Source organism: Acomys minous (genome assembly GCF_964271855.1).
Source record: "Acomys minous genome assembly, chromosome: 5".
NCBI classification, from domain to species: Eukaryota; Metazoa; Chordata; class Mammalia; order Rodentia; family Muridae; genus Acomys; species Acomys minous.
The window spans coordinates 16660616-16676519 of NC_140494.1; the positions used below are offsets into that span (position 1 = coordinate 16660616).

The 15904-nt window shown below is 43.3% G+C and overlaps 1 protein-coding gene across 1 annotated transcript in view; it reads right to left on the reverse strand.

The window, feature by feature from the left end:
- Positions 1-15904, reverse strand: part of CUBN (cubilin) — a 211352-nt gene that overhangs the window by 93916 nt on the left and 101532 nt on the right. Inside the window, exons 30-31 of the mRNA XM_084783727.1 lie at positions 12804-12978; positions 11165-11334 (exon numbers count right to left, since the gene is read on the reverse strand). Of these exons, the coding sequence (XP_084639853.1) occupies positions 11165-11334; positions 12804-12978 (345 nt within the window). The remainder of the gene's footprint in view (positions 1-11164; positions 11335-12803; positions 12979-15904) is intronic.

Here is a 15904-nt window from a genome sequence, read left to right on the forward strand (position 1 = left end):
AAAGCCAAGCACAGAGGGAAAGCTGAGCCATACAGGTTTGTAGACGACCTCAAAGACAAGCAGTCACTGGCAGCTACACCTGAGAGCTGATGACCACGTGACTGATGTGTGTGCTGGTGCTGCAGCCTCAAATACCTGCTCTGCTCTGCTCTGATCAGAACCCTGGAGTGATTAAACAGCTCGTGGTCACTTGATGGAAACATCAGTCAGTACTTATGACCCAAAGCTCATGACTGCAGGCAAAAATGAATTTCAATGTTAGCAATAACACATATCTTATTTTCTAAAACTTCCAAGTTGAGCTTTCCATAAAGAGAACCTGGGAATGTATAAGTGTGTGTGGCTTTATTTTCATTTGTGGCACTATACATTTTGTTTCCTTATTTACAAATCTCCTGGGAAATAGCAAAAACAATGCAATCATAGCATGACAAAATATGTTAGACGGAGGCTGGTAAAATGGCCCAGCAGTTCAAGAGACCTGCAGAGAAGTCTAATGACCTGAGTCTGAATCCTGGGATGCACTTACATGATGAAGGGAGAGAAGTTGTCTTTTGACCTCCATATGCATATGCACATGCACACAAAATAAATAAATAAAAATATGTTTAAAATGTTAATTTTGTTAGAATGCTAAAGACTGAAGAAATTTATATATCTTAATATTTAAGTATTTAAAAACAAAGTAGGGACTGTTTATGATGGTAATGAGCAAAGAGCTGAGGATTCTGGATCCAGTTCTGTGTTTCTAAGGGCCACAATTTAAAAGAGTAAGTAATACCATTAACTTAGGATGACTAATCCTGCTAGAAGTAGCAGTAATGGGAATGTTAGTAGTAACAGCAAAATATCAGCAGGAGCCACTGGCAAGTACTTCAAATACAGCCTGTAAGTTAGTTCTTCTTATGGCCCCATTTTCCAGCTTGGAAACTTAAAAGACTTAGAAAATGTCAGGGACTTGGAGTCATATATTTACTGGAAGCACAGAACAGGACAAATCTTGTCTTCCTGGTATCTCACTGGTTATCGTTAAACCAAGGGGAAAGGGAAAATCAAATTTCTTTTTGTTTGGTTTGAATACGAACAGGCCAGAGTTCTGAGAAGCTGTGTGAGATCCCCACGACCTTTCAGAAAGATCATCATTAGAGCTCCTGTTTCTCTAAGACTACAATAAAGCATTGTGACTGGAGCTGTGATGGCTGATCTTGCCTGTCAACTTCACTTCATCTGGAATTAACTAAAACCCAAGCAGCCGGGCACACCCGTGAAGGGGTTTTCTTGGTTGGATCATTTAAGATCCAAAGACTCACTCATAATCGGGCCACACCTTCCTCCTGGGAGAAACTCACATAAAAGGACAAGGCAGAAGGAAGCCTTTGCTTTTTTGTCTGCTTGCCCTTATCCTCACTGTCCCTTAGAGAACCCAACTAAAACAGGGACATTTTAGAAAGCCTTCTGTTGGGCTCCTGTGGAGGTCAGAGTGTTTGTCTTCTGTCATGCATTCCATCCCACTGAAGAGGCACAGTACTCCCAGCATGGCTAACTCAGCAGGGTGTCTAACAAGCAGTCCAGTGTGCAGGCTACCAGATAAACCTAAAATCTCACCCCTGACTGCTAAACCTGGTGCACTCGTGGACTTCGGTATACTAGGAACCCTACGTTTCCCCTCTCAGGCTTAACTGTGAGACTCTGGCCTAGCACACCCTCTCCTCTCACTGCGACACCGCTGACTTCACTGGGCCACCTGGTCTTCACTCTTCACTAAATTTGAACTGTCTGGTAACTCATGCCTCTGCTTTAAGTGCTGTAAATCTTAACAAGGTGAAAGAAATGTGGGGAAAGGGTGATGTACTTAGGAGGTAAAAGAACTAGCTCGTATCTGTCAGGTCAGAAGGAAAGGCACTACAAACCCCCAGAGCTGCGCTGCACCTGGACTATTAGAGGATTCCTGGAAGTTAGGTAAATAGCAGTGTCTTCAGGAACATGCGAAGCCCTTTCCCCTCCACCAGAAAGAGTCATTTCCCTAACCTCCAGCAAAGGGGACAAATGGACCTTTGGCACCTCTCAGCATAATCAAGGCCCTTGCTAGTCTCCAGGCTCCCTCAGTCCCTACTCACAGGTGCTTGTTATACATTTCAAAACTCTCTTGCCAGTGCCCTGCCCCCCAGCCCTCCTATAATCTGGCTATTCACATCATCCTAGGCCTATTCTCACTATGCTTTCTCTATTTTCTATCCACGGCTATTTCCCTGACTTCACTGGGCCACACAGAGAGCCCTGGCCATGTCCATTCTGCTGGCCCAGTTCAGTCTACTGCTTTCTTTTCCTGCTCTGGACTCTTCTAGATGCCTTGTAATATTCTGTTTCTGTCCCTCCTTCCCTCCCTCCCTCTCCTTCTCCTTCTCCTGCTCCTTCCCCTTCTCCTTCTCCTTCTCCTGCTAGGCCCCCCCCCTCTCTCTGTGTCTCTGTGTCTCTGTCTCTATCTCTCTCTGTCTCTCTGTCTCTATCTCTCTCTGTCTCTCTCTGTCTCTGTCTCTCTCTCTCTCTCTCTCTCTCTCTCTCTCTCTCTCTCTCTCTCTCTCTCTCTCTCTCTCACACACACACACACACACAATAAAGCCTTCCCATACCGTGGAGCAGACATGTCATTAGTTTATACAGTATCAAGGTACAGAATTGATCTTGAGAACACAGAACTCATGTACCCACTGTCACATGTTAAGTACAGTAGCATTACTGCTAATGGATTTCCTAGCTTCAAATCTGACTCCAGGATAGAGGAAGGACTTAGTGACAAAGAGGGGAGTCTCTCGGGATATTGTCCATGCTGTGAGAGTCATAAATGCAATCAGAGAAGGATATGGAAACATGACTCCTTGCAGTGGCTTTTCTGCAGGGGAGAGAGGAAGGGAGTGCAGGCTGCCTCATTTTTCCCAGCACACTGTTCAGAAGTGGGAAACGAGCTTAAATTCCCACCCTGACATCTGGAATCAGGGCTCCTACTCCTATGCTGTTGCTCCCTGCTCCCACTCAGCTGTCACATTTTCAGAAGACTATGAGATGTTAAAACTGTGCAGTGTCTGCAAACAGGGTCTTAAAGAGTCCCCCAAAAGGAAGCATTTAAAGAGACCCTGAGCCAAAATGAACAAGAGACATAGTAAGTACCCTGGCCCATCAACTGCGACCTGTGGCTTCAGCTCGACTCCTTCCTTTGCTTTGGCACAGCAGCTGGAGGCTCATTTTGGCACGGGCAGGGAAATGGCTGAGAACGTTATCACAGTGAGTCACAGAACAAACATTTTAAAGGCATTACTCAAGCATCTCAGTGCAAACTAAAATGTCTGGTGGGGATAAAGACGGAAGGGGAATGAAAGGAGAGGGGAGAAAGAATTGGGAAGGTGGAAGGAGCAGGGGAGAGGGAGGAGGGGTGGCCGTCCTGGCTTCATTTGAAAAGCAGTATATATTTAAAGATGGTTGTTTCCTTTCTCTCTGAAGCTTCAGTTATCTGTTATTCCTGCTTGTCTTTGGCTCTTTTTTGGGAAATTACTGTGTTTCAAAAGCAAACATTTCTTGGGCTGCATCACAAAAAATAATAAGACAAATTATGAATGCTGTATTAGGTGCCTGTCCTGTTGTGTCCTGGATGTTGCAGGCAGATCATGTGAACAACTGGCTGTGCTGCCTTGGGGGATCTGGGTTGTTTCAGTTCCTTCACTTAGGCAGCAAAGCTTCAGAAAAAAAACAAACAAAACGGAACCGCCTAGGGAGTGCTTGACTCCTCGGGCTCCAGCTGTTTTCGTGAGTGTATACTCCCTGCAAACAAGCAGGATGGGCCTGGGCTCTGCTAGCCTTTTATCTATGCTGATTCTCACAAGGCAGACATTCCATTGCACTGAGCAAAGAGGCTGCTGGAAAGAGAGGTTGGCTTCCAGGGGCCTTGGTGCCCCTCAGCCGCCCTCCCTTCTCCATTCCTGCCCCACCTCTGTCTCCCCTCCTCCCTCGCACACTAAACCCAACCATTTTCTCCCAGATCAATAAGAACTTGCAGACCCATATAGCATGGAAGGCTCAGAAGAGAAATTCTAATGAAGCAATTAAACTGGCAGTTGCGGGATCACTTTAACATTTAGTCTTCAGGAAGAAAAACAGAACGGAGCCACTTTCCCCTGCTGACCACACAGAGCCATCCCCAGGCAGTTGTACTATTGCCTAGCATGAAGCACTCTTGGCACATCATTGCCTAAAGAGGAGGGTTAATGCCAGGCTGGAAAGCGGAGAGCAGGAAGCATAGACAGGTTACCAAATTTGCTGAACCCTCTCAGGTCAGCTCTGTGTGGGACCCTCAATATTTTAATTAGAAGCTTTAAAAAAAATCGTCTCCCTTTTCATTATAGCAGAATGAAAATTCTAGAAAACACACCTGTGCCATGTTTTCCAAATCCTCATGCAGCCCAAAATAATGAGGACCTATGTCAATGATAGTAGCACAATTCCGCAGGTGTCCTCTGCAAATATTAAAATGCAACTGATTCCTGCAGGAGCGCAGATGGCAAAGACTCATTCAGACATTCATCCACCTTGTGGTTATTAGGAGGAAGCCATACATCAGACTGCTGCCTGTGGGTAGAGGCCGCTGTGGCTGACATGAAAGAAGCCGGGCAGGGTTCCTTACTTTAGTGCCTTGGTTAATTTTGCATCACAGTGATAGCACAGCTGATAGAAGCAGCTCAAGGAGGAAAGGTGTAATTTGGCTGATGGCTCTATTTTTCATTTTTTAATTTGTTTCCTCTGCATGCTGAAGTTTGCCTTTCATTTGTGGTGCTCCAGACCAGGGCAATCTGTGGGCTCCACCCTACCTTCTAGATGGACTGTCATCTGTATGACAGAAAGATGAGCCTGCCACTCAAACCCTAGTATACTTACATTCCAGAGACAGCAGCTCAGAGGTCCTGTGAATGAGATGTTGACAGGAGACTGCCCGTGCTATCCATTGTAAGCCCCTCCCTCTTTCTACTCAGAAAGGCAGGTTCAAACTGGATGCTTTTCTCTAGCCTTGTGGGTTCCCAGAGCCCTTAACAAAGACCATCAGGTCATCCCCAGAAAGAGAGGGGCAGGAGAGGCCACACTCAACACCAAGCACCTAGCAGTGGCTGCCCATAATCAGCACCTAACATTGAATGAATGAATGAATAAATGAATGAATGAATGACGAATGATTTAGTCAGTTCATGGAATCTAGCCCTCCGGACTTCTAACCAAGGACATATTCCACTCCATATTTAAATTTATAATATTTTTTTTCATCCAGTAATATTCAAGTCTTGGTTCATTAGAAATAGAAGTCAATTTTTATATTTCAGCAATATACTTAGTCTTACTTTAGGGAACACAATAGGGTTTCCTCTGAGGACTGGGCCTGCTGTCAGTGAGTACTGCACCTTCACCCAGACCCTATTATTCTCTCTATTTTTAAGGGAGATTTTAAAGGAGATGATACTAAATGATCTGCAGTGTGTCCTGACTTTAGCATTATATGTTTGTGTTGCCCTCTGCTGTTGATATTTCCACTATAATCATCCTATTATCCTAACTTTTTACAAAATCAGGATGGCTTGTCCCCTTTAAGCACAGTTTACGATGATATCGAAGATACACACTGGAGCTTTACTAAAAGTGCCCTGAAAACAACCATTTTTGAAAGCATCATTGGCCGCTCTTGGTTTCCCCTTGCTAATGGCTCTGTCTAAGCAACAGGATCAAGGAATTAACTTTGGTGTCTCTGAGATGAATGACTGACTTTGTATGAGCTTAAGCTAAGAGATTATTATGTAAGATGTTGGGCACTGCGGTACATTTCACATCCAGTGTCCATCTGGTCATACAGATAAATGGCTGGGGTTTCAATGCTGGCCCTTATGAGTTGCTGGATAGCTAGCTGTGTCTTGCAGCCAGGCTTCCAGCCTCACCAAAGCATTGCCCAGCCTGGTTCCAAACCTCTGCAGACCTCCTGTTCCCATAATCGAGTGTACTTGGCAACTGTGCATAGCAGATCTCTATCCAGATTCACCTGAATACCCTTTTCATACTTAATTATGTCATTGTGAGGGTGGTTTCTAAATTATTTGTGAAAAGACGACTTAGCTTACGCACAGTTTATGCCATTAACAACATAAATGTATGAATCAGAAAAAAATTATTACGTCATGTGTTCTAACTTCTCATTCTAAAAATGCATAATTATAGGGCCAATCTGGGTCATGGTATTAATCAATGTTCTCTCAGTGAGAACACCTGACAAGGACAACTAAAGAGAGGAAGGGGCTTGCCTTGGCTGATGGTTTCACAGCCACTTTAGTTCATCATAACAGAAAATCAGGGTGGTGGAGAGGCTCCATCTCTGGGGGCAAGAACATGTGAGGTGAATAACTCATATAGCATAAACCAGAAGATAATGACATTCAGAATGAGGGACAAGTATAACAGTCACATGGATGCTCTTAGTGACCTACTTCTGCTGGTTCACCCCAACACCAAAGGCTCCACAGCCCTTTGAACAGCACGGCAAGCTAGAAACCAAGTGCTGAAATTGTAAGCCATTGGGAGATGTCTCAGATTCAAACTCTAACACTGTCATGTCTCTGTGTGAATAACACAACTGTGATAATTACTCTGTCTCTTACACTTAGCTGATCTTTTCTCATAAGCTCCTCATCCTTATGATATCTATAAATTGTATGACCTTTAAAATATAGTTTTCCATTGATTTCTGTTACCCGTGGGTTATTGCCTTCTATCCTTCCATGTCATTTATGTTTCTAACTCTATTGAACACTCAAGACATTTTGCACTGTCCATCTTGATGTAGTGTAGAGGCTTCCATCAATTACCCACATTGCCCAGTGACTCTGTTTCCACCCATTTCTGCTGAGTGTGACACCTTTGGTCATCCACCCTGTATTCAGCTTTACCCTAGGTGTCTCTGTGACCACTCTTTCTTGTTATTCTCCCAGCTTTTCTTTGCCTCTTGATTGGTAGCATGACCCCTAAGAATTTGCGTGGTCTTCCTGTAAGGGACCATATTTACTCACATGAATTTAAGAACCACCAGAGTAAAGAGTAAAACTACATATACATCTATTCATATACATATCTCTCCCTAAGACCCCCACATTGAGTGCTAAACTCAGACTCTAAACTCTATACGGTAGCCATGTAAACACTCTCTCTCAAGCCCATCATATCTTAACTCTTCATTCAGTCAAAGGCATTGCCCTTCATCTGTTCTTTACACAAATGGTTAACCCCACTTTCTGTCCCTACCCACATTCCACCATGTAATTAGCCATGGGTCTTTCTCTTTGTGATCCTAACAGGTCTCCAATATGAATGTTCTTTTCTTTTCATTCTCAAAACAACTGCCCAGAATAAGGCTTTACCACTCAGGGATTTCCCACGGATTCTCAACAGTCTTTATTGAATCTTTTCCTTTCTCTGCCAACTTCTTCCTTACACTTCTCATTGTAAAATATAGTTCTGAGCAAGTTATTCCTCTACCATATGGAAAATGTTCATGGACCTACTCTACCTATAAGATAATTTCTTTCTTTCTTTCTTTCTTTCTTTCTTTCGTTTTTTCTCTTTTTAACTAAGGCACAGAAGAGCATTTGAGTTGGATGGTTTCTGTTGGCATTGGTCTCCATGCTTCAGAACAACTGTCTACACTCCAGGCACAAAGCTTGCCTTTCCTGCTCTAAAGTCCATGTGCTATTTCCCCACGTATCCTTCTCTGGCAGCCTCCCTAACCCCATGCCTCACTGCATGTTCTCTGCCACTTAAATGTCACCTCCAGTGTGAAAACTTTCCTGGCTTCCAGGACTGAATGAATCATTCTTGCTTCTTTCCTGTGATCATTATAGCAGTGTGCTGAGTCCTAGGGACACTAAGTGCTGGGTGGGATTCCATTAGGAGGACTGATAAACTGCATCTCAGGAGGATGAGGGAGGCCCAATGTCAGAGATGAGGAGCCTCCTAGCTGCTCCTAAGGCCAAGGATCCTCCCATTATACCATGCTGCCTCTTTTGCTCTTTTAACGTGCCGCCATGAAATCATGTGTCCCACTAGTATCAGACTCATGCTGAAGGCTACAGCAGAAATACTTCTCTTTGACAGCAAGCATGTCTTCCACATGATCTCAGAAAACTCAACAACAAATGTGGCCTAAGCCCCTTATTAACCTACTCCAGTTAATGAGACTAAAGCCGGATGATGAACCCTTCTCAATCAGCACAGCTAGTAGTGAGCACAGTCTGGGCTGGACCCAGGTTCATCCAACCCAAACGCTAGCTCTCTGGGCCACTGCACTATGGTGACTCACAGTATTGGTTCGGGTCCCTTTTTATTTTGTTACTCACTGAGTGTTGCAGGGTACCTGCGTCTCAGCACCCCTCTGCCCACTGCCTAGACTACTCCAGCTGCATCATATGGACAACATGTTCAGATGATCACGTTCTGTGGTTTTGGTGTACCTGCCAAGTTGAATCCCACCCAGTGTACTTGCCCACCTCTATCCTCTGATGAGATCCTATCTGAGGTCTCACTTCCTCATGCCCATCCTTTCCTGTTATAGTTGGTTAAGCCAAGCCCTGCTGTACATGGAGACATGTCAGTAGTCAACACAAACTTTTGTCTCTACATTTGTCCCCAAGGTCCATGGAAATATCACTTCATTGTCACAGGAAAGAAAAACACACCCAAATTGGGTGTTCCTCCAACCTGGGCTTTGACCTATCACACTCTGTGTGCTGAGATCTAGGGATTGTGAGATGTACACAGGAGGAACTGTGTCTCCACACATCTACACTGTGAATGCTAAGGGGAGGGGGAGTGGTAGGCAAGTGCCTGTTGCCCCACGCTGTAGGTAGACAGTTTGTTTCTAGTCCACTGAAACTTCTATCGAAGACCCTTCTTTGAACCAATATTTCTAATTAGTCTGTAAAGAAATATTATAAGACTATAGTGTTTCTTTCTTTAGCCAGAACATATAATTCCATTTGCCTTTTGTCTACTTGTTTGCTTCTAATTATTGTTATAAAAAGTCAGCATTTAGTCTGCAACATTCTGAATGACAGTCTGTCCCACCACACCCCTCATTTTAAGTAAATACACCTAGTTATTCTGCTTGTGAATTTGGTAATTTTTATATAATTAGTTCTTTATTCAATTTCAGAAGTTTTAACCATTAGCTCTCTATGTATCATTTCTGCTTTGTTTTCTTCTCTTTGCTGTGATCCTTTCTGTACTCATCTCTAACACACCACAAGCTCTCTTCTGTATTTTGTGTTCACCTTGCTTTTCTTCACAAACATTATTCTCACTTATCTTCCAGTTCATTATTTGTCATTTTATCTTAATCTAATTTTTCTCAAACCTTCTGCAGTCTTCAATTTAGATACTATTTTTTTAATTCTAAAAATTGCAGTTGGCTCTTTTTAATGGTTTCACTGTGGCTTTTTCTAGTCTACAATTCTTTACTGAAAATTTTTAGTTTTATTTTCATCTTTAGGAGCTTAGGATTCATGTATCTGGTGACCTCAATGTTGAGCAGCTTTGTTGTTGGTGCCTGTTGTTCATCTGCATCTCATTGATGTAACAGCATCTTGTCAAGCAGATGGTTGCCTGTGACAGGCTGCTGGCTATTGCACATGAAAACACACAGGGGTTCTAGGATGAGCCTTTCTCCCCCTGAAGAAGGCTTTAGATTCTTTCTTCTAGACACCCATACCTAAACATATAAGCAATACAAGACTTGTTCCCTTCAGTCCATATCTTGAGAGTTGTAGGAACACAGAGATGACTTGGAGCTAGGAAACAGCTGCTGCAGAGGTTATTGCACCTTCATTTTACTTAGCATGTATTTTCTAGGACCTGTGCCTCACTAGGTGCTGGGCTCACTGACCTCATTGTTTCAGAAGCCCCAGAAGTACTGCTGAACTTTTCTGAATGATAAAAACCCTCATAGGCAAAGACGCTTCAAATACTGTGTTTACATTTCTCTCACACATTAAATAAAACACTGCTACATTTACAAAGATGTTATCAAATGTCATCAAACTTTTAAATATTCTTTTTTGGGAGTGTTGGTCCAAATTAGTGTTAAGGAGGATGGACGTCCTCCACATAATACCTTGCCCACTTAGACTCTGAAGGCCTGTTTATGTGAATATATAATCATAAGTCAGGTAAACCTTTTCTAATGATCCAACCATGTAAAATAAAACTTAAAATGCACATTTTCAGACTTGATCATTTTGAAACATGGAAAAATTTTGGAGTCAAATTCAAAAGAAGTTAGCCAGTTGGAGTGTGTACAAGGAACTAAAATAGGAAGACCCATTAACCAAGAAAGCCTGGTTTATAATAGAACGGCACACCTATAAACAAATGAAACATGGACCATCAGTAACCAAAGCTTTTCAAATTACAAAGATAAAGGAAACTTCATTCATTCTTACATTAACTATAAATTATTCATTTCAAGTCAGAAGCCTTAGCTGTTGGTTGTGGCAAAACCTTGTTATGATTAAACCCACTAATAGCTGCATCCCTTTCTGTAGCCCAATCTCCAAGCCTGTTTGGTTCTGTCAGAGTATTGACTGGCTTGAGGAGCAAACTGAAAAACTCTGATCTTAAGAACAGTAAAACTCTCTGGGGACTCCAGAAGTTTAATGATAATCTCTAAAGTACTAGTTATGACCAGCTTCCCACGGCTTCCCAGATCTAGTGTTCAGACAGCCATGCCCATAAGGAGTCTTTTGTAGAACACACACACATACATACACACACACACACAGAAAGAGAAAGAGAGAGAGAGAGAGAGAGAGAGTGTCCCTTCCTCCTTTTGCCAGATAGAACTATCGAAGCTACTTCTGGATAAGAAGCTAAGTACAAGCTAACAATGCTAGAGCAGGGACACAGCTGCTGAACAGAGCTCTATATCATCTGCCTCCTGATCGGATTTTAAGCAAAAACCCAATGTCCTTATGTTTAAAGCTGCTAAGAATTGGTTCTCCCATGGCCTGACACTGAAAAACATCCCTACTGAATAAGTAGACCTTCAATACCTCACTTTGCAGTGGTAACAATGTTTGAGATTTGTGTCACTTACCGTAAGACAAGAATCTGTGGCTTCAAGGTCAAAGTCCGTGATGTTCAAGAGAACACGGTAGTGTTTTTCAACTTGAATGACCCAAGAGCACTCGGTGTTATCTCTGTAGCTATGTGGGTAATTTGGAGAATGAATCTCACCTCTGGGAACCTGGAGAACCCCACCACAACCTGCAAGTAGGAAACAAGATTTAGTCATGAGAGGAACCTACTGTATAAATGTAAGCCGTGGCATTAGCCACAGATGATCAGTGTTCTTGGCTTGACTATTGCAGAGCTCCTTGCTAAAAGCATTAAAGAACTACATATCCATATTCATGCACTCGTCCCAACGTAAACGTGTGAACACGAATAATACTAATAAAATAGTTCAATTACTGTAAGTATTGGTGCCAAAAGTTAATTAAAATAATAATGTGGGCCAAGGATATAATTCAGTTGGTAGAGTGCTTGCCTAGCATGAATTAAAAACGTAGATTGCCGCTGGGCACACACCTTTAATCCCAGCACTTGGGAGGCAGAGGCAGGTGGATCATTGTGAGTTCGAAGCCAGCCTGGTCCACAAAGCTAGTCCAGGCCATCCAGGGCTACACAGAGAAACCCTGTCTTGGAAAAAACAACAACAAAAAACAACAACAAAAACTTGGGTTGCATAAACTGTGCAGAACCATGCATTCTATAATCCCTGTGTTCCCAAGGTGGAGGCAAGAGAGACAGAAATTCAAAATCATCTGGAACTACATGGGAAGTCTGAGGTGAGCATGATCTACATATGTAAACGATTGTTCCTTGGGTTTATGATAATACAAATAACTGATAGAAAATGGCAGCAACGTTTTCTGGCAGTGGAGCTAATCTGAATGTTAGTCATATAAATTAATATGCAATTCCCTCTACAAAATTTCACACAGTTCCATATTGTCTTGGTGTTAAGGAAGAGGCCTGACATGGCCTTGAGTCACATCTCTGTGTTAGCATACAGGGATGGGACCTTGGGTGAGTCACTGACTTCTCCAAGCTTCCATGCTATGCTTGTAAGATGAGGGTATATAAAGGACGCCCCTCACAGTGTTATAAAGATTAAATTGGATTAAAAAAGTAACTGGAATATAGTAACCATTCCATGAACACCACTAACCTCAGCAATTGTGAGTGTCTAATGAAACACTTTGTGATATGTGTAATTTAAAAATAGCCACAACAAGCAACTTATTTTGATGACCTAAGATCTTGGGCAGAAAAATCATTATTGCAACACTTAATTTTAGTTTTGACAAATGTAATGCTTTTTTTTTTAAACATTTGCTAAGAATCCAAAGTCTACTCTACACCATGGCCATGATGTAACTGGACACTTACTGATGTCACCTGGGAAACAGGACTGGTCACGTGGTCAGCAAACAAATCTCTCCAACCACCTTGATTCTGCTCTTACATAGACTGACCTGTTTATATCCTTAGAAAGTTAAACCCTGTCACTGCTTTTAAGGAAGGCCATATCTCAAAGCAACACTGGCTACCCGAGAAGTCACAAGGGAACTGGTGTATAATTCTTATGCCTTCTTCCAATAATTTTGTAAAATTCAACTAAGCTTTGTTCAGCCCAAATACTTTCATGACACCTATACAAATTCACTTACCTCCGGGGACTGCTTGCCACGAGGCATTGAAACCTCTCCCATTTACAGAAAAGTCCGTGTTAAAGCGAACTGCTAGTTCATTTCCAGTGCTGGAGATTTGCCTGGGGTTCGCTGATGGTGATCGGGAACACAACTGGGCTATTCTTGGAGAGTGAAAGTCAAGACCTGTGTAGATCTAACAAGGGTGCAGAGAAAGGGCTTCAGTTGAAAGATACAGAAATTTCAGCCCCATTTTGAGCTCCTTTTTGCAATCAGCTCTTGGACTCTACTATGACTGGAGGTTGTACTCAGTCTCCCAGGGGTGGGACAAACTTTAAATGTGAACTGAGTGTTAAAGGCACCCCCTCTGCCTTAGGAACACACAATTTCAAGCATCCACAAAATACCTGTTTGTTTCCTCAGATGGACTAGTGTAGTAGAAGACATAGCTTATTCTAGAGTCTTCCTGATCTTTTGATTTATTCCCTCTCATATGTCTAGGAAGTCTTCCTTTCTCTGACAGAGACACTGTATATAATACAGCATAAAGACTCATTTTCTAAATTTCTAAGTCCCAGGAGAAAACTATTTTTGCTTATGAACATTGAATTCAGTGAAGGCTGTTGATTTGCTAGTTACATTTTTAGGAAATTCCATCTACCCTGATAATTGAATATTTTTAAGATTAGGAATCAAACATAACAGGTTTGCTTCTTCAGAGGAAGTCAAACTACAACATGCAGAAGTGTATTTTGGACCTCACTGGGGTGCCATGCATTCTCCTATACCTGCTCTGAAGAGCCTGGCCAGGATCCCTACCTCCCATGGGAAAACCCTCTAAGTCTGCCCCACATGGCTGCTGTCCTCCCAGGCACCTCCAAATTTGCCCAACTCTATGTGTAACTTGCACCCCTCAACTCAGTGGCACGTCCTACGGGAAGAGGTTTCCTTTCTTCAGCCCTACTCTAGAAGGACTCACATGCTGGATACTTATCTTGCGTGCATGGGACTAGGGGTAAAGAGAAGATAAGACTTAAAGAGACAACAGTGACAGCCCTATTCTCATCTTTAAGGTCTTATCAAAGTTGCTCTGCAGAACACAGGCCACTTTGGGTGACAGTTTGTAAGTATACTGGTGTCTGAGTCCTTCCCAGCACCCAGGGCCAAAGCCAGGAAGGCAGCTCTGGGTGACGCATCAATGGGCAGCAACCCATCACCTCTCCAAGCCTAGTCTCTCTCTTTCTCCTCCTCCCCAGTGCCCTCCCCTCCTCTCCCATCCCCAAGGCCTCGGCTGAATGATAGGGAATTCACTCAAGAACTCCCTGGGGTGACAGTGAGAACAAGAAACCCACTTTGGAGGAGGAATACATGACTGGAATCTATAATGATTTCTTTGTCTGATTAATTCCTCCCCTCCAGCCAGGCAGGAATTAAAGTAAAAGAAACTGCTGTTTCCCAGAGGGCTGAGCACCAGGGCAGTAATTGCAAAGGAATGAAGCAGGCAACTGCTCTAGGCTTGTTTTCATTAGGAGGAGCTGGTGTTTACTGTTTGTGAGGCCTGAAACTGCCTTGAAAAGCAGGGCTTCAGGGAGAGCCTCCTTTGGCCCTTTCCACATACATATGTGTGAATGGAAGCTCGTTTTGTTAAAAAGCCCCTTTCCCATGACTGTCTTTTCTACCTCTGCCCAGGATGCAGTCCCCAGCACTTGCAGCCAGCAGCATGTGCTCCTAATCAGAGGAGTGCAGCAACCAGCACATATTTCCAGAGAGCACCACACTGGCACTAAGTGCTGACAAAGAAGCCTACAAGTCGGCAAAAATAATCTTTGTTTTCCCTGTCCATGCATCCCCTTGAGACCACAAACATAATGGGTATGAGCTGGCCAGGCCTAGATGCCGAGGGAAGAATGAGCGCTGCCACTTCTGATATCCTCTGCTTGCCTTGGCGCTGGGCTGAGCTCACAAACGAACATTGCTGAGAAGCCCTGGCTGTGCTGAGTGCCTTCAACCAGAGCGGGGATTTCCTCTCCTGGAGGATGAGCCAGGCTCTGCACAGAACCTTCTTGGAGACTGAATCAAAGCCATTGTGGGATTTCCAGAACCAAAACAGAATGGCGGTATTTGGTAACCTATAAATAAAACTGCTAGCACATGGTCAAAGGTGGGAAAGGACGGAAAGAACTTCAGGGCGTGACTCATGCCATTCCAGCTTGTGACTAAACCCTGTGGGGGAGAAATGGTGTGCTGATCAGAGATTAAAGTGTGTTTTTAGCAAATGCCCAGGATGGAGAGTATTTCAAAGGCCGCAGTTTTAATCTGTTCTGAACATTGCTTTCTGCTCTGTTAGCTCCATTTAACTGGAATATCAAGTCAGCATTCTGGGGTTATGGCTGTTGCTTTGTGCCACTTTCCGGACGTGATTCTTTAAGTGAGGAAATGGCTCCTAGTAAAACTTGGTGGATTTCAGTAAGTCCAGAGTCTAGTGACAATAACTGCTATTTGGCTGTACACAACAGGATGGGAAAAGTGAGTGTGCAAGTTGAGAAAGTTAGCCTTGTTTCTGGAGCACACACCCATCCGGATAACAGATTTAGAAACCTACTGTCAATATATTATCAGTGACTAAGGAAAGAAAGAACAAGAAAAATCTCCTCATGCTGATATTAACACCAGCGCACTACACTCCTCTCCATCTAAGCTGAGCACTGGCAAAGGAATGAAAAAGATTGTGAAGGAAAAGCTGAGGAGTTGTGGTTACAGCCTTTGGAGTCTTGACATAATATTCCCTCAAACTGTGCTCTTAATAAAACTTGGGAGCCCAAAGAACTGTCAGCTTGTTCTAATAAACACAAACCCAAGTGGGCTGCCACCTCTTGTCACAGACATGCTTGAGCTGGCAAAGGACCATCTACCCCTAACAGCGCTGCTTGCTGCCTGGAGGCTCTGATTTTCTCCCTGTGCGCTGGAGGCTGCTTGCGGAGAACAGCCCTTGTCTTTGCTTTCCCACGTAATGGGTGTGACAAGATCCAAAGCACAATGAATCCATTTACATTTTGCCAAGTGGGCACCAATCACATGGACTCTGGAATATGAAAATTAAGGACTTGGAACCTGGAACAGCG